General features: G+C 43.5%; 1 protein-coding gene across 5 annotated transcripts in view; it reads left to right on the forward strand.

Annotated features, from left to right (window-relative positions):
* Nucleotides 1–18,461, forward strand: part of LOC106900613 (ceramide synthase 4-like) — a 41,377-nt gene extending 22,916 nt beyond the window's left edge. For 4 of the 5 annotated variants that reach the window (XM_014962743.1, XM_014962742.1, XM_014962744.1 and 1 more), the window contains exons 3-11: nt 482–599; nt 3,192–3,310; nt 5,223–5,280; nt 7,818–7,868; nt 10,882–10,974; nt 11,826–11,954; nt 12,233–12,339; nt 12,749–12,905; nt 16,459–18,461. In XM_014962743.1, the coding sequence (XP_014818229.1) occupies nt 482–599; nt 3,192–3,310; nt 5,223–5,280; nt 7,818–7,868; nt 10,882–10,974; nt 11,826–11,954; nt 12,233–12,339; nt 12,749–12,905; nt 16,459–16,650 (1,024 nt within the window). In that variant the 3' untranslated portion in view covers nt 16,651–18,461. The remainder of the gene's footprint in view (nt 1–481; nt 600–3,191; nt 3,311–5,222; nt 5,281–7,817; nt 7,869–10,881; nt 10,975–11,825; nt 11,955–12,232; nt 12,340–12,748; nt 12,906–16,458) is intronic. The other variant, XM_014962746.1, reaches the window with a different exon arrangement.
* Nucleotides 18,462–18,801: the final 340 nt, after the last annotated feature.

Raw genomic sequence — 18,801 nt, forward strand, 5'->3', positions numbered from 1 at the left:
TGATTAATACCCCACATCTGATACAGCCTCCCTCTTCATCCTGGACCAGGTGCTTAGTTCAAGGGGATGCCATGTTCTATATCGAGCAGCGAACAACATTTTGCTTTATCATCAGCATGGTACTTTGCATAAGCTGCAGGCAAGCCAAAGAGCAATGATAGGCAACATGGCTGACTTTGCAAGCTTGGGTTTGTACCATAATCCCAGACACCCAAACACAGTGGATTCAGAAGCAGACAGAACAGGATACAGTATTGCCTGGCCTTGTCTGATTTTGGATATTACAGCACAGGGCTTGGGGCTGTCCGATTTTTTTCTGCTGTAATTTTGAGGGGTTTTGTCTTATCTGCATGATCTGATACTTGTGCTTAGATTCAAAATGTAGGAGGCAGCTATTATATACGACATCATGTTTTTAACAGTGCTGCAATATCAGAAATCACTTCTATTTTTGGCTGAACCTTTATCTTTTCTTTTGCAGAGCCATAGCCCTGCCCCTCAGTAGCAAACTGGGTGTGAAAGACAAGCACAGACCAAAAGCTCAGCCCAACCCCATGCTGGAAACATTCTACAGTACGTGCTGCAAGAACCCTGAAGAAGTAAGTTCATTCTTCCTTTGTTTTCCTCTAGATTTGACCCTTGTGTCTTTAGCCAAATAAATTACATTTGGAATTCTGAAGTTTGGTACTGCCACTCATTTGGAAGCTCAACAAAGCAGCGGGAACCACTATGGCATGGGCCACCTGACACCAACCAGCCACAGATGCTGTCTGCTATCAGTTCTGCTTCTGAACATTTAGGAATAGCAGCTTTCTATAGGTAGCATTCTAAAAATTTAAATCCCAAACTTCTGTGGACAGGACAGTCCAAAGGAAATAGTGACAAGTCCTGTTCCCTCCTGTGTTTGCTTATATGTGGCACAAACTGAAACACAGGAGGCTCTATCTGAACGTCAGGAAACACTTTCTTACTGTGAGGGTGACCAGGCACTGGAACAGGTTGCCCAGAGAGGTTGTGGAGTCTCCATCCTTGGGGATTCTCAAAAGCTGTTTTGACATGGTCATGGGCTATAGAGCTGCAGAGCTACTGTTGGTAGCTCTATTTGAGCAGGAAGGTTAGATGAGATGACCTCCAGATGACCAGAGGTTCCTTCCAACCCCAGCCATTCTGTGAGTCTGTGATGGCTTCTTTACATATATTAGCAAATCCCTGTCACATGAGCTGATCTGAACTGACTCCCATGTTGCTAGTCCTTGCAGCTCAGCAGGATTGTAAGGTTGCTTGATGCTCCTAGTTCTGGGGCAGGTCATTCTGTTGCTGTGCAATCCATGGGTTTGAGATTGGCCTTTCAGGAAGCCAACTGAAGTCTTGTCCATCATCACAGATTGTAAGGAGTGTCAGAAAACTGCAAACACAAATGGTGGGTCGTTTTCCCATGAGAGAGAAAAAGAGTGATCTTGAAGATCTTGGCAGGATAATCCAGAGTTATAATGGCTGCTCCTGAGAGAGAAAGCATTGGCAGGATTGTGTATTGTCAAGCAGTACTGGGATTTAATCCTGTCAGTGAAGTCCCCTGGAAGTGGTAGGGAAAGGAATCCGATTTTCTTTCAGCTCCTTTTTGCAGGTTTTCTTGGCCTTGAAGCAATAGCTATTAACCCTTACTAAGGATGTATGAGCAGGGGCCTGGGGTTCCAGTGGGTAGTCCAAGCACGAACACGTTTTTGCCTTGGCAAGGCTGTTCCGGCATGGTTCATAGTGCAGTGGGGCATGTAGAGCCCCACGACATTCAGTACCAGGTTAAATGTAAAAGAATGGAAGCTAGAATAAAAATGCAGGCAGTCATTAGGGTTGTGCAACCAGCCTTTCTCCCCAGTAGAAGGAGTGTTCTCAGGACACTTGCCAGTATGGTGGTCCCTGACCTTCCTCTTTCCTGTCTGTCTGCAAAGTCCATGCGCTTCTCAGTAAAACTACTCCTGTTGCAGAGATCTAACTCAAGGCCTAGCTTTGTAGGCAGGTTTTCCCCACAGCTCTCCATGCACCTACGTTGCACTGAAGCCAGCACTTTTATCCCAGAGAATCTGTGATACTGGAGCGTATCCTCACCACGAGACTCCTGACAGCGTGGTGTGGAGCGAGAATGGTGCAGCTGGCTGCTGCCTTACTGTTGCGTTCACCAGTTACACCTCAGCCAGTCTTCTAGCTTCCTCCCTCTCCTATAAGCTCTCAAACTGCTTATGAGTCAGCTTTTCCTTGTACAGTACAAGATGCAATTTTGCTATTCTCAGCAGATCTTCTCCTGAGATTCCCTGAGTGGGGGCTCCATTATGGAGCAGTTGGAGAATGTAAATCAGCATCTCCGTTTGTCTCCACCACAAGAACAGAAGTCACTAAATAGGAGTGGAAAGAAGCACATCTTAAAATTGGTAGTAAACACGCTTTCGTACAACATGCTGGGACTATGTAATTCACTCTTGCATGATACCATTAAGGTAAATGGAATCTATGAAAAACTATTGCTTTACTTAAATCTAAGGCTATCCATGGTGACACTTCCAGAAGGAATATAAAACATGACAAACATTTTTCGTGTCACATGCCCAACTGTTAAGAGCTTAAGGACAAGAAGGAAGGTAATTGCAGGAATTCTGTGGGTAACCTATTGAAAAATTATCCCTAACAGGTTTTCCACAACAGGAGAATATCCAGTAGGAAAATGGTGCTGCCTCTGCTCGTGACATCAGTCAGGTTATTGGCTGATACTGCATGAGAATGCTGAAAGGCATGACAAGATTTGGTGCAGAACTTGAAAAATTATTTAAGGTGCAGTAAACTTTTGTTGGAGTGACAGGTTCAGGGACTGAGTCGCTGAAGACAGGGTGAGGAAGTGACCTGACAGCAAACTGCTGTGAGGAGATGAGAACAGAGTTTGAAAGTTGAAACTGGAGAAATTCACATAAAAACTGTAAAATTTCAACATTTAGCATTGCTTATGGGGGAATGTAAAGATTTTCTACTATCTGAGGTCATTATATTAAGAACAGACAGCTTTCTGAAAGGTGCCTTAGCCTGAACAGATTTGGACTTGCCAGGAGCCTCTGGCTTGGCTCTGTGATGGGTCAGACGAGATGTCCATATTGCCCCTTCTGACCTTCAAACCTGAATCTGAACCCGCTGCCTCACCTGTTTTCCAGGGTGAGCTGATCAGTTTAGCCAAACAGTGTGACCTGCCGGTGAGGAAGGTGGAGAGGTGGTTCCGGCGCCGGAGGAACACAGACCGACCCAGCCTGTCGAAGAAGTTTTGCGAGGCCTGGTGAGCAGGAGCACAAGCCATGAGCAGCCATGAGCAGCAGGGGCCTTTCACTGGAGCTGAGCTCCCTGCCTGCCAGCCTGCTCTCCACCCCTACTCAAAGAGCATCCTGACTCTTCCCTGCCTCACCTGGTTCTTCTGTTACTCTCTGCTGCTTCTCTGTTACTGAAACATTCCTTTCTTTTCCCTTTTACTTTCACTTCTAGGTCTCCTTTTACTCCTGTCTCACCTTTAGTCTTTCTAGGGCCTCTTTGTTTCTGCTTTGAAACTCAATTGTACCTGAAAAACTTCCTACTGTTTTGTATCTTACTGCTTCTTGCTGCTGTTTCGGTGCCTCCAAAATAGTCAGCCTTTCTGTTGCATTTCCCATGACTAGGTATTGCCTCCCTGCAAGCTGATTCCTTCTGCTGCATCTTTTCTGCAACTGTTCTGCATGCTGTTGCTTTCAAAAGTCAGGGGCAGCAGGCTAGATTGTATTCTGCTGTCAGGTGACTTCAGCATCCTGAAAGTCAAAAACCAGCACCCTTCTGTAGTGGCAGAAAAGGAGGCCTATGTGAAAGCTTGTGTTTTCCAAAGAGCAAAACTCTTCTTGGAAACAGCTGTGTGGAAATTCTCCTTATTATGTGGAGGCACAAAATAAATCTCATATCAGCCAGTTCTGTGAGTATTATTCTTGACTAAGTTTTCCTGAGTTTAATTGAAATGCCTTACTTATGAGTGGCTCCCAGGAAAGCCATGGAGGTGAAGGAAATCATTAAGTACCTGCAGCGCTATTCATCTCTCTAAAAGGATATAAGCATAGGGTAGGCATCAACTTTGAGGTAATCACCTCGTGCTCCATTTAGCACTCAGCCTCTAATTCAGAACCCCTGCCTAGAAACCCTAATTGAAAAAGAAAAAAAGGATGTGTATTATTAATGTATAATATTCCAGATTGTTCAGTTAGAAATACTTAGAAAAAAATCCGTGGACAAGGAGTTGTAAATCAACCCTGCTTAATCTGCTTCCATCAAGATGAAATCTAAGTTCTCCCTGCACTCAGCTGACTTGCGGTAAATAGTAACAGTAGATGGTAAACAGTAAATCCTTTTCTGACTCAGCTCACTGAGGATGGTGTCCTTACACCTGCCCACTATCACCATGTCCAGTCTGTAGAAAGAATGTCTTTGCAATGTCTTCTTGTAGCTTTGTACAGTTTATGTGTGTCCTGGAGCTCCTGGGGGGTTTCACTGAGAGGTGGAGTCTCTCTGCCTCTCAAAATGTAGTTACTTCTGACTTGTTATCGAGATTTTTGGAAATTAGAAGAACTGGTTTAGACAGTTTTACTCCTTTGAAGATTTCCTGTGTTTAGTTTATTAACTTCTTGTTTATTCTGTTGGGGTGAAATTCCTCTCATTCCTTACTATATGTGTGTATATTCATTGTGACCTGCCTCTTGTCCAATGAACTTGGCAAACAATTCATATGTCCTTTTGTGTGGGTTGAATGTGGGAAAATCATTACCAGCTCCTGACTGAGGCAAACATGACAGTAATTAATTAGTTTAGATGATAATGAATTTAGCATGCCTAATCTCCAAAAGCTGAGGAGAGAGATTGGCATTGTTTGACTTCTACCCGTGCCCCTGCTGGTGCTGGGAAGGTTTGGGATGATTATCTCAGTGATTTTAGGGAGCGGGATTCTTGTATTTTCTGCCATCTCAAAAGCAGAAGAATTGCTCTTTGTGAAGTGTGTTGAGTGTGCTCGTTGCATATGAAGAGCCACTTCTGTTATGATCAGGGCAAACTTTGAATTTATTAGTGTATGTCTTTGTCTTAATAGTACATTTTTTGAATGAGTGTGATAGATACACAAAATTTCAGCTTGGTGGTTAATGAATGGGATTCTAATGTACTTTTTTTTTCTTTCTTTGTAGTTGGAGGTTTACATTTTACTTCATTTCTTTCTTCACTGGACTTGCTGTCCTGTACGATGTGAGTACACAAGCAGCGCCACCTGCTGTTCCACCTAGCCAGTGCCTGCACCAACGGCAGCTCCTGTTGTCAGACAGCTCCTGTTGTCAGACAGCTCCTGTTGTCAGACAGCTCCTGTTGTCAGACAGCTCCTTTCAGAGCTTCTTATAGCGGTTTTCCCACGGGGTCAGTATGTATCCTCTGTGCAGCACACTTACAAGACCACAAACATATTGGACCGTGTTTGTTTTGAAAACTCCAGCTTAAAACCAAGAATTTTCAACTTCTTTGACAAAGCAGAAGACAGTGGGATTGTATAAAAATAGATTTCTGTGGGGTAGGAGGTAGAACACTCACCTGAGATGGAAGCTGCAAGGCCTGTTTGTGTGTTGTATCTAATAGCTGTTTAAGGTAAAACGCTCATGCTTCATTTGGAGTATGGAGTGCAATTTAATAATTTCATTTATTAATTTTCTTTTCCTTACCCAAGATGTGATTGGTTCAGGTGCAGGCTTCTGCCTTTTCTCTGGTTTGATAAATAATGGATTCTCTTGATACATATTGAACTACCTCAACAGGCAGAAGAGTTAATAGAAGCCATGCCTATGCTCTAATCACTGAGCAGTGATCATTTAGCTAGGACTAGGGGCACCAGTTATCCTCTGGCTGTGTTTTAAAGGTTCCCCTGGCTCTTTTGCTGAATCCAGTTCCCCATGTGAGTTTTACAAAAGTCACCAGGCACCTTCTGAGGAGTTAAGTAATGGAAAACCTGCAGATCCCAGTACAACAGGCACAAACTATGCTTGTAACGTCTCATTAATGTAACAAGTGAAGAACTTTTGAACTTACACTGACTTTTAAGTTAGAATTTAAGGTACTCGAGAAGGATGACAGGATGAGCTAGCAGAAGACCGAAGGTAGCTAATTCCCAACTGTAGTGTTTTGTGGATCTGCACATCAAATTAGAATGCTGTTCTTTGAGGCCAGCTGTGAGAGTTTGGTATGGATGACCTGCTAAGTATAGTACAAGAGCCCTGTGGCAACAAAAGAGGCAAAATCCTGTTCTGCATTCTAGTAAAGAAAGGTCATCTTCACTTCTCATGAAAGTCTTTTCTTTATTCAGTACACATCTTGCAACTTTCACAAGAAAAAGGAGGCATCTATCCTACAGACATCAACTCTAGATCCCATAGCAAATAGCATGTTATTCTGTTACCTAAAATTGTACCAAAATGCCTACATTAAAAAAGAAGGACAAAGAATTAATGTGGCAGGGCATATTTGCATGTCACATTTCCTGACTTTTGCATGTTTAGTTTGAAATCTGACTAGTATTTTAACATGCATTTCTTTTTCTGAATCAGCCTTCTTTCTTTAGAAAAAAAACAAGTGTTTAAATTCTATATTAGTATCTTTAGACTGATGGCAAAAAACCTCTGGCCCATGAGTCAGTGGAACAGCAGGTAGCAATAGAAAGCTATCTCACAGTAGGCCACCAGAAAATGGCTTTCTTTGCTGAGAGTAGAAGAATGATGAAATTCTGGCATCTGGGGTTTCTTTCTACTTTAGGTAACATGGTGTGCCATAGTTGTTTCAGAGTTTTTGCTTTGTCCTCTCTGACTCGGTATCACACATCTCTCCTGGCTCTGTACCTGTATTTGCTGTAAATCCTACTCCCAGCCCCACTCCCAGCCAGCAGGAGGCTGTGTCTGCTCCTAACTACCACCGCTCATAAAAAAACACTACTTCCTGCTTCCCATCCAGTAATGCTCGTGCACCAGAAGGTGCTCAGTAAGAGAACAACGAATGTCGCCTTCTTGCTCTTAGCTCTGATATTGGAACCTTGCAGAACTGTTAAAGAAAATTACCTTTACAGATGTGGCATAGATTATGTTTCATCACTGTGTACTCTGGGATATGCTTGCTCTGATCAAATCTCGGCACAGCAAAGTGTCAGAGCATGCTATGTGCAGGAAGAACTTTTGGGGACTTTAGTTGCCATGTTTCTATGAAAGTTTTGAAGCTGCCAAGTTCTAAACTACCAATTTTATATGAAGCGTGAACAAAGTAGGATCTTTTCAGTGGTTAATTACTTAACAGACTGCAGCATGATCCTTCACCATTAAAGGAAAAACCATGTTTCAGGCACTCAAGTTTTCAGCCTTCTTACATCGTTTAAGTGTTGTCCAAACCTCAGAGATTCTTAATGAAATCATTCTAAGAATATTGTAATATATTCAAAACATAACTGTCACCACCCTAAACTTGTAGAAGGCTGGAACAAGTTGGTAGAAAGCTTCCCTGAGCTATTTTATTTGGAATTGGGCTAAACAGCATGTGAAATTCCAGCACAATAGCCACGAATTGGCAATATTGCAAGCAACTGCAGGTTCTTTTAGTGGAAATCTCTTGGCAACTGAGTTCCAGACACTGTGACCAGCTCTGCCTGTAATAAAACACAACGAAGTCTGTAGAAGTAAAAAACAACAGGAGTTACACAGCTGATAAGAGAAGAATTCCTCTGGCATTTTCACATTTATGTTGCATTTTCTTTCCAGAAGCCTTGGCTTTGGGACCATAGAGAGTGCTGGACAGGATATCCACAACAGGTGAGTCATGCAAGAGGGAAAATTGCTCTTATAAACCAGATATTGTCTTTCGATATCTTTTGAAAATCAGGCTATATTAGTGACAAAAGAGAGGGCACTGAATTAAATTCAGATCCACAAGCCCTGAGAATTCAAAGCCAGATCCTCGTCAAGGGAGAACATCTTTGTATCTAGTGTAATCTAAACACAATAGAGGGTGAGTTGGGCGAGCAGGAGGTGACTGGAGAAATAAAGGGAAAGTGAGAGTTCTGACCAGGTGAGCCAAGAAACTGAAAAATGGGAACGCTCCGAGGTTGTTTAATTTGTAGAGGAGACTGAGGCCAGAGAAGGGCGTGTTGCCAGAGGAGAAGCAGCAAAGACTTCAGTGCAGCATGTGTGGAACAGAGCATGTGTTCTGAATGCTGTGTACTCCCAGCTCAACTGAGGAATCATGTCCACAGTGCTCCCCAAGGAGTTTGTTTCCCAGTGGAACTGTCAGTATGGCCAGTAGCAATATAGCATCATTCCCTTTAAGTTAAGAAGATGCTATCTTACAGTTTTACAATGTACATTCTGAGTTTTTTCTAACAGCACTGTCAGAAGCTGTCCAGTGGTGGAAAGCATATATCTCTTGTCAGCCCAAACCAGAATAACCTCAATGAAAATTGCCAGCCAGGCAGAAAACCTACTCCTTGTTCCTCAACACAAGGAGCAAAGATAGCAACCAAAAGCCAGGCACTTTTTTTGCCCAGCTGCCTCCTTTGCTATTTCCAGTCCTATAACTTGAGAAGTTGAAAGAGTTAGAGTGGGGCTTTGCCTGGTGAGCACAGGAGCCATTGCCTGCTCAGCATTTCCCCTTATGTTTTTATGTGCTCTGAATTCTCTACAGAAGACTACTATTGCCTATTCTCTAGCAGGAGCTATAGAACAGCTATAACATGCTGCTGTGGATGCCAGAGCAGACATAATAAAGAGAGCTAAATTTCATTAAAGTGAAAAATCTGATTCCAACTTTGGAAGAGGTTCCTCTATCCTATGAGAGCAGCTGGTGAGTGTTTCTAGCTGGGTAGTAATCTCCTGTACTAGTGTGCAGGGAACTGCCATGCACAGGTTTTTAGCATAAGTAGCATAAGGTAAGAAATAAGAACAAATCTAAAAACACTTTCTCCCCACCCCTCCCTTCTTCCCGGGTTCAACTTCACTCCTGACTTCTCCACCTCCTCCCCTGAGGCGCTAGGGGACAGGGAGTGGGGGTTGCGGTCAGTTCATCATACATTGTCTCTGCTGCTCACTCCTCTTCACACTTTTCCCCTGTGCCAGCATGGGGTCCTTCTGACAGGAGACAGTCCTCCATGGATCTCTCCACTGTGGGTCCTTTCCACAGGATGCAGTCCTTCAGGAACAGACTGCTCCAGCATGGGTCCCTTGCAGGGCCACAGCTCCTGCACAGGCTCTCCACAGTGGTCACAGCCACCTTTGAGCACATACCGCTGCTCTGGCATGGGGTTCTCCACAGGCTTCAGCTGGATATCTGCTCTACCAAGGACCTCCATGGGCTGCAGGTGGATATCTGCTCCACCAAGGACCTCCATGGGCTACAGGGAGACAACCTGCATCACCATGGTCTTCACCACAGGCTGCAGGGGAATCTCTGCTCCAGTGCCCAGAACACTTGCTTCCCTCCTCCTTCACTGCTCTTGATGTCTGCAGAGTTGTTTCACATATTCTTACTCATCTCTACCAGCTGCTGTTGCACAGCAGTTTTTACCACTTCTTAAATACATTATTGCAGAGGCACTCCCACCATCGCTGATGGGCTCAGGTTTGGCCAGCAGCAGGTCCACCTTGGAGCTGTCTGAAAGTCGCTCTGTCAGAAACGGGGCAACTTCTGGCATCTTCTCACAGAAGCCCCCCATGCAGCCGCCCCCTTGCCATGTAAACCCAGTACACACACTTTCCAACATTTGTAACAAACAGAAAAGACCAAAACCAGAGCTAGTAATGTCCCACTGGGACATTAGCAGGAACAAAGAATTTCTACTACAATTTCTACTAAGCAGACCATGGCCTGTGCTACAGACAATGGCAATAGAAACACCAATTCTCCCAAATAATCTTATCTTTGGGAGAAAAAAAAATCTCTTCTGATCCAGAGTTCCTCTTTGGATAACCTCCAGAGTGTGAACAGCACATAGGGCCTGGGAGATGTTAATTTCCCCCGTGCTAGCACCAGCGCATCCAGCTCTGCTTCCTCTTGTGGCTACAAAGGAAAACAAACTAAAATCTATGAAGGCTATAAATCAACACTTTGGGTAGAGAAAGCCCAAATAAATTGGTGCTTGGGAGCATCATACTCCATAATTCTCTGGAAATGCTAGTTGCAAAGCCACTTTAGTGGTAGTAATTTTTTTTTTATCAAACAGGTTCAGATTTAAGGAGATCATATAGTGCTGCAACAGCAAAAAAAATGCTTGCTAAATAGCACATACCTTTGCTGAGTGGGTCTGAGCTTTTAGTTTTCCAGCTGTAAAACCCTGGAAAAATTACCCAGAAGAATGCAGATTACTGTTAACGCTGACATTGCACTTTCTGGCCATTACTTTGGTTAAACTGAAAAATCTGTGATAGAGTACAAGGTGTCTGAAGTATCTCCCTGAATCCTTAAAGGGAATTATTTACTCAGCAACTACCTACCTAGTTTGCCATAGTGAAATGGTTTACATAGGTTTTAAAGCTCTGTACTGGCTGCTCAAGAATCTGCAGAGTGCTGAAGAAATCCTAAATACATTCAGGATCTTCCTAGTGGTTCCCTAAATGTTCTACATGGTGCAGCACAGTGGACTGCTATTTGCTTTTGCCTCAGCACAGATGACATTTAGTAAGTAACCGCATGATTCAATTGAAGTATTCCTCCCCATGAAGCTGCAGGAACCAGTTTTGTTGATTATCTGATGCTCTTTTGCCTAGGAAGGAGTCTTCACTTCCAGCCCTTCTTTACCTGATGAATATTTTGCTGTCACTCTCTTTCTCATAGCCCCTCCAACCCTCCCTATTCTGGTACTACCTGCTGGAGCTCTCCTTCTACTGGTCACTGGTCTTCACCCTGCCCTTTGATGTGAAGAGGAAGGTGAGTGGCAGCCTCAGGGAAGAATCAAGCAAAAACAGGACCCAAGCTGAACACTCAGGAGGGTGATCACCAAGACCACACAGATAGTGCTAGTCTTGAGGTTTTGGAAGACTCTGTCCTCACTCATTCCCAGGAATTTCCATTCCCAGTCACTGGCTTCCCTCTTCTCTGGGAAGTGGAAAGCACAAATCCTGACACAGAAAGGTGCAAACTACTGCAGAGTTCTCAATCCAGACTTGAAATCCAAACTTAAAAATGGCTCTTCTGGTACTCTTCTAGGCTGCACTGACCGTAGAGACAGAAGAGGTGATTCTCTGCCAGTTAAGCTGCCTGTGTTCCTACGTGCCAGTGCCCCAGCAGAGAGGGTGCTGGGTGGTTACATAGGCATACACATGCACTGAGGCTGTGAATATGCCCTTATAAGTAAAGAGTAGTTGTGAGTCTCCATTAGCGAGCCCAGGGGTATGAGATGATTGTGCAAACAGGAAGGCATGCATAGGAGCATGATAGATACGGACACTGCTTTGTGACAGAAAGAAGACTTTATGTTGAATTTGTCTGTACTGAATCATCTCATATTCTGTCTTCTGATTTGCACCATCATTGGACTGTTACTGGTGGAGGGAGAGAGTTCCTTTGTTGTGAGATCCTGAGTTTACACCATAAACTCTTCATTCCTGGGTTTCTTGGTCACCTACATTTCTAGAATGTGTTTGGTAAAAGAGTTATATGGTCTCTTATGGTGGGAGGTTTCTTAGTCATTGGGTAGAGAGATTTCATTACTACCTGCAGGAGGCATGCTTTAACCTGCGCAGAAGGTGCATTATGGATTTTATTCTCTGCTGTTTCAGGACTTCAAGGAGCAAATAGTCCATCATGCTGCAACCATCTTCCTGATCAGTTTTTCATACTGTGCCAATTACATCCGCATTGGGACACTGGTGATGATTATTCATGATGCTTCTGATTGCTTCCTAGAGGTGAGCCCACAACTTACACGCCAGGGAAAGCCTAGTTAGCAATGGTGCTCTTTCACCAAAAGACACATCTTTTGATCTAACAAACTATAGGCCAAGCATTGTATTTCACAGATAACTCAGTGCTGATGTCCTGACCCAGCCTAGGATGCCCTGCAGAGAGCCAGGAAGAGGCATGATTACCTGCATGCAGATTGTATTGTACCTGGCTCATTAGCCTCCTGGAGTATGTGCAGATGCACTGTCTTGGCCTGCTGTTTTATTGTTCTTTCTCCTTCCAGCCTACTAAGATATTCAATTACATGAAGTGGAAAAAAACTTGTGACAGCCTCTTTATGATCTTCTCAGCTGTTTTCCTCATCAGCCGCCTGGTCATTTTCCCTTACACGTGAGTCTGCTTCAGTCAAGGGAAATAGAAAAGCTGCCTTCTAAAAGACAGGATAATTCAGCTGGCTGCTGAATCTTTTGCTGCAGCCTTTGCTTTTCAGTCCTTGAGCATATGTCACTGACCTTTGCATAGGCTACAGTGCCACATTGCTGTTGCACGTGCCTTGGGGTAAACTAGGGTGGTCTGCTTGGAGTTCACAGAGTGATCTTAAATTCCTGCAGTACACTGCAGAGGCGGAGTCCTTGGCTTGTGGCTCTACCCTGCTTATTTCTGGTGGGGGCTCACGTGTTATATATGAGAAGAAGGTAACTGACCTGAAACTTCCTCTGTGACTAGAGCTTTCTGGGGCTTAGTTACAGCCCCCTAACAACACACTTTCCATCCACTGCAATTCCCTCTCTCTTTGCAGAGTGCTCTATAACACCTACTATTACTCCATGGAGATATTCCAACCCTTCTTTGGATACTACTTCATGAATGCTCTTCTGATAACTCTGCAGCTGCTCCACGTCTTCTGGTCCTGCCTAATTATTCACATGGTCTACAAGTTCATCCTCCAGGGCACGGTATGGATCACTTTGTAGTCCCCTGTACATCACATGGGTCCACCTAGACTGTTTGGGAGCACGGGTTCATCTGGGATGGAGTAGTGAAATTATACATGTACATTGCTAACAGTGAGGTGAAAGGAACATTCAATATTATTAGGGAAAGTTGACCCCAAAACAAGTGAAATTTTTATGAGTCACTACAATATTGTGTCCACTTCTGATGCTTGTATTCGAGACAAATGTGGATTGGACTCCAGGGGAGATTTCCATGAACAAAGCCAGTGATGTTTGAGTAAGGATTCCAACAGTTCGTACAGTATGATTTACATTTGCAACAAAACTAAGAAATGAAGGCGAGAAAATTGTCATGATAGGTAAGGCCAATGTAAAAGTGCTTCCCTTATAGTACAGGATTTTTAATTACAGTGTTACTGAGATCACAGAACTACAGAAGAGTAGGTTGTCCAGGACCATGTCCAGAGAGCTTTTGACTATGTCCAAGGACAGAGGCTCCATAACCTTTCTGGGCACCCTGTGCCAGTGCATTTCAGCATTTTCCAACTTGAATTCATTAATTACCCTCTCAGTATAAAAACATTTCCTGATGTTCAGAGGGAGCCTCATGTTTCAGTTTGTGCCTGTTGGCTCTTGTCCTGTCACTGGACACTACTGAGAAGAGCCTGGCTCTGTCATCTTTACACCTTCCCTTCAGGTATTTATATACATCAGTAACATCCCCCTGAGCTTTCCCTTCTCCAGGCTGAATAGCCCCAGCTCTCTCAACCTTCCTCATGAGAGATACTCCAGTCCTTTCATTATCTTTGTGGCCCTTCATTGCACTTTCTGGTGTGTGCATTTCTCTCTTGTACTGAGGAGCCCAGCACAGGACACAGCACTCCAGGTGTGGCCTCACCAGTGCTGAGTAGGGGGGAAGGATCCATGGATCTGCTGGTGACGCTCCTAATGCAGGCCAGAAAGGGCAAGGGCACATTTCTTGCTCATGTTCAACTTGCAGGACCTCCAGGTTTTTCTTCGAAAAGCTGGTTATCCCCCAGCATGTACTTGTGCCTGGAGTTCTTCCTCAGGTGCCTGTGCAGGACTTCACACTTCCCTTTGCCGGACTTCACAAGGTTCCTGTCAGCCCAGTTCTCTGGCCTGTCAAGGTCTTTCTGAATAGCAGCACAATCCTCTAGCATATCAGCCACTCTTTCCAGTTTTGTGTCTTTAGCAAACTTGCTTAGGGTACACTCTGCCCCATCATCCAGACCATTAATACATGTTTCATATGGATTGTTTTACATTGCTGTAGATGTCTACAGAATAGATACTTCTGTCTAAACTAGCTGTCTGGACTCTTTTCATAGCAGTAAACGGGCTTGCCCAAAGCATAATCCATTCAAGATTGTACCCAGGTAGTGGTCTTCATCTCGGTGAGTCATAGAACAATCCTAGATGAATGTCTGAGATGCAGCTGTATAAACTAAGTGAAATGCATCCCACTCTCTCTGACCATAGCCTGCAGTATTTGCTGAGACCAAACTGCTGCTCAGCATGAAATTCTTCCCAAAATCAAAGGCACGACCTAATGGCATTAGATTGGCCACATGACAGAGTCCAGGAGTAGCAAGTCAGTGCCTTGTGGGAGTTGACCTCATAGCTCAGAATGAGTTGTTTTGTTAGTATCCAACTGGGGAATTCTGTGTTACGGGAACTGAGAACAAGCATTAAAGGCTCATCTTCATCTATATTGTCCCCATTTTCTTTTTCTGCCTTCCTGTAAGGTAGCACAGAGCAAATTACTTGCAAATTACGAAACAGAAACTTCACAGGGCAGAAAATGAAGACACAACTGAGGATGCCTTTTTATTGTTCTCCTAATTCTAGTGTGGGCTGAATTACTATTGCAGTTATTACAGTGTAAAATGATGAGGTAATAAATAGCCCTATTTGAAAGAAATGAACCATTGGGGAGAAAAATATTGAAGCATGTCCAGAATTTTTCCTACTTTACCTAAAAATAATCTGCCACATTTGATGCAAAAATGTATTTGTGAGCTTTCCATAATGAGCAGCGAATAGCAAAGACAAATCATCCTAAACAGATCCATTTCAAGTACAATATTTAGTAGCCCAAAGCGGTATTGGCAAGAATACAGGACATTCTCCCATTTTTGAGAGCCATGAAATTCTCACTCCAGTCAGAAGTTCATATTCTTCTCGTGGACCTTTCTGATCTCCACAGTTTTTCTCTCTGGCTACAGGATTATCTGCGCCACCTTCTCACATGATGTCCCCTAATCCCCAGTAATTAGAACCCAGTCTGGATGCTGAAGTACCAGTTTCATTCCCTCATACAGGCAACCTGAGATCCATCACTGTAATTCATGCAGCTATATAAGTTCCCTTGTGAATCTTGCTAGGTTAAGGCCTCAGCCATGTTCTGTGGCCATGAATGGATAAAATTAGGAATATTGATTACTATTTGTCCTTATACTGCAGATCAAGACTCCTGCATAGTTCCTGAACTGCCAGTTCCAGAATGACATGAGGTCTAGTTTGTTAACAGAAGATAGCATCTCCTGCCCATGTTATCCTTGGAGGCAGTTTGAATTCAGTGCAAGTTTAGGTTCTTAGAAACCCTGTCTGCATTTGGGTTTAGTGATCTCTAGAAAGAGCATCAGATTAATTAGACTTCTTAATATGATCCAAGACACATCCCCAGAAGAACAGACAGAGTAAGTAGAGACTACAGGTGTCCGTGCAGCGGCTGATATGCCCCTGAGCAGTTTCTGAAGCTCAGGTCACAGAAGAGGTTTGCTGCTTTCTCTCAGAGCACTCTTTCCAACAAGGAGTGCGGCACTGTGAATTTGTCTCCAGGTCTGCTATCTTGTATTGCAGAGTAGAAGCTGCCTGTGAAGCCAGGAAGTGCTAGGCTGCCTTTTCTAAGCTGTCATTTTATCACATTGTTTCTTCTTTGTCTTCCTTTTAAGGCAATGAATTAAATATTTACAAAAGTGGATTACAGATCTTTCAGTCAATAGCAAAAGGAAAAACCTGAACATAAAACTGAATGTAATCAGTTAAGTGGCTTTGTGTTGAGCTATTGGTTTGTTTGAAAGCATATGCTTTCAAACTGTCCAAAGCAGCATGCTCAACCTACGGCCACCCAGGCCTAGTGCGGTCAGAAGCCGTCTCCTTGTCCCTTTCGGAACATGTAAAAGAGCTTGATTAACTGCCTCCCCCCATCCTTCTTCCACATGTTGATGGGATCTCCTCAGTCTTATACGGTTGCCCTCAGTCCTGGGCATCCTTGGCTTGGTGCTGCTTCTCAGCCTGTACAGTAATTGCTAATGTTTATCAGGGTCACAGCTAAGACAGCACTGAGACTGAAATAAAAGAGATAATCTGTTTGCAAAGGTGATGTAAAAGCTGATAGGGCCCAGTAGAACTGTGTACCAAAGGCAGGTGGCTGAAGCAGCAGCAGAATGTTCAGCCTGTGGCTCAGCTAGCACTGCTTCATGTGCAGACTTCTGTGTTTGTATTGCTTCTCATTTACATTTTTTTGTAGATGGAAAAGGACATGAGAAGCGACACAGAAGAAAGTGACAAGGATGAAGAGAGAGAAAAGATTAGTGAAAAGGAGAAAAATGGGATCACATATTTCAGCAATGCCACAAGCAACAACTATATCCAGAGGAATGAGTCTGAGCCACTGAACAACAGAAACCATCTCACCAATGGCCATGTCAAGGAAAGATAGCAACTGCTCACACGCTTCTGATCTGGTCTTTAATGAATCCAGTGCACTGTCTTTAGAAACACTTTTACTCACTATGTAGATAATATGGAGTGCAATTGCAGTATCGTAGCTGAATTCCTGCTTTCCGTAAACAGAAGTGTTTATAGCCAGCAATATTTGAAGGAAGTTTTGGGTCGTTCTTCAATAAAAATTTACTATAGGTTGTAGCCTTGAAGCAGATAGAAAGGGATCAAAGTGGTTTGCCTTTTATTAGACTGTACCATAGCTGTTAATCTTAAAAATACTTTAAAAAGAAAAAAGGTGGGTAAACTCTGGCATTTTCAAGTCTTAACCACCTAATGTTGTTTAGTAGGAGTCTGTTGAGCTTTGATCAGCCTCTGGAGGCCCTGGCCCATTGGCACTAATGATTATGGCTAACAAGTGTAAGTCTCTGAATCTTAGTACGGGGACACCTCTTTTGAGAAGGCAGGTGCCCCATACACACTCAGAAAATTAAAACTGAACATAAATTAAAACTCAATATAGTGGAATGAAAGCTCTGGAAAGACATAAGAAAAAACATTTTCTTCTCAAAGGAAATGCTGCTCTGTGCCATATGACCAGTTTTGAAATTGTATGGATCTCGGGTCCCTGCTGTTGTCAGCGTTATTGCCACAAAAGTGGGAACTCCAAAGCCCAGATTGGAGAAAGTACCCACCCAAATCATAGTTGGAAGAGCTGGAAAATCCAGGCAGCTATGTCTCAACTGTCAGGTAATCCTTTAAACTTTGGAAGGAAGGGCAGTCAGAAGAAAGGAGGTGACGAGGAACTTGATAGTTGAGAAGACAACACTGATTAAGTGCTCATGTTTTCACCTGGTGTGATTTACACAGTAGGAAATGTTTACAGAGTCAGCTTGTGGCAAGAAGAGAATACATTTCCCCTGTCTTCAGAGGAAAAAAAGATCAGAAAAGATCTGCTGAACCTTATGGAATAATGCTTTAATGTGGCCTTCTAACTTTAGGGCCTTTGCCTAGATGTATAAAGAACAGCAAATTTAAAGCTGTAGTCCATGAAGTCGTGATGCAGTTCTGATCCAATTTGTTTAGATGTCAAATATCTTATGTACTGTGTAGTCTGAGACTTTGGATTCTGTAATTCCTTTTAAGAATGATGCGATCATTAATTAGTATGATGCAAATTTCTGCTTTATAGAACAATTTACCTGTGAAACAAAAGTATTAACAGATTCATTGTAATGAGTGCACGGACATAGACTGCCAAGGCCATGCAGACACTTCCCTATATGTGCCCAGTAAGGGCCAGTGCTAACTAGGGGGGGCATGGACCAAGGAAATGCCTGATTTGAGAAGGTCATGAACATGTTTAAAATTAAAAGGCAAGTGACAGCATAGATGGCCACGAGGGTTTTCAGCAATCCACTCAGTTCATTTGAGATGTGACTGAGAGAGCTTTAAACTGAGCTTGTATGTGCTCATCTTAGGTTTTGGTCAAAATCTATTGGATAATTTCAGATGGGGGGTGGGAAAATGGTTCCAGCATGGGTGATTCCAGGGCAGTAACATGCTCTGGGAGGAGAGCATCTGTTTCTGCATTGTCATTTGAATTCATATTTGCTGAAAATAATTTGTCTCTGAAACCTCCAGCTAATATGAGGGTCGAAGAGCATGTACTGTAATGCTGTCATGTTTCGTTAATTTGAGTCTACAATCTTTCCACTCCTCTGCAGATGATGTGTTCAGGAGAGATGGTTATATATCATTTTGTATTAAGGAATGTAAACGTTCTTTATAAATTACTTTTGAAAGGTTTGATTGTCTGGACTCTTTTCTGCCTCTCTAACTAGCAGGAGGTGACCTGGCTAGTTTCGCGTGTAGGTAAATGTGTGATGAGGGAAGACACGTGCCAAGGCTGGTGGTACACCTGCAGCGTGTGTGGAGCAGATGTTGCGTACCCAGGACACGCAGTCATACTGGGCCATGCCAGTAGAGAACTGCAGCCACCTGATTTGTCTCCTACTAGATAAAGCTGCTTTTGTCCCTGGAACAAGGGACACTTTGGGGCACCCCTACGCTAGACCTAGGGGCGGGCCATGTTACTTGGTACTGTCAGGGCAGTGGCAAGTCCAAGATTGCAGCACTGGGGAGATGC

The sequence above is a fragment of the Calidris pugnax genome, unplaced genomic scaffold (genome assembly GCF_001431845.1).
Source record: "Calidris pugnax isolate Ruff unplaced genomic scaffold, ASM143184v1 scaffold952, whole genome shotgun sequence".
Classification (NCBI taxonomy): domain Eukaryota; kingdom Metazoa; phylum Chordata; class Aves; order Charadriiformes; family Scolopacidae; genus Calidris; species Calidris pugnax.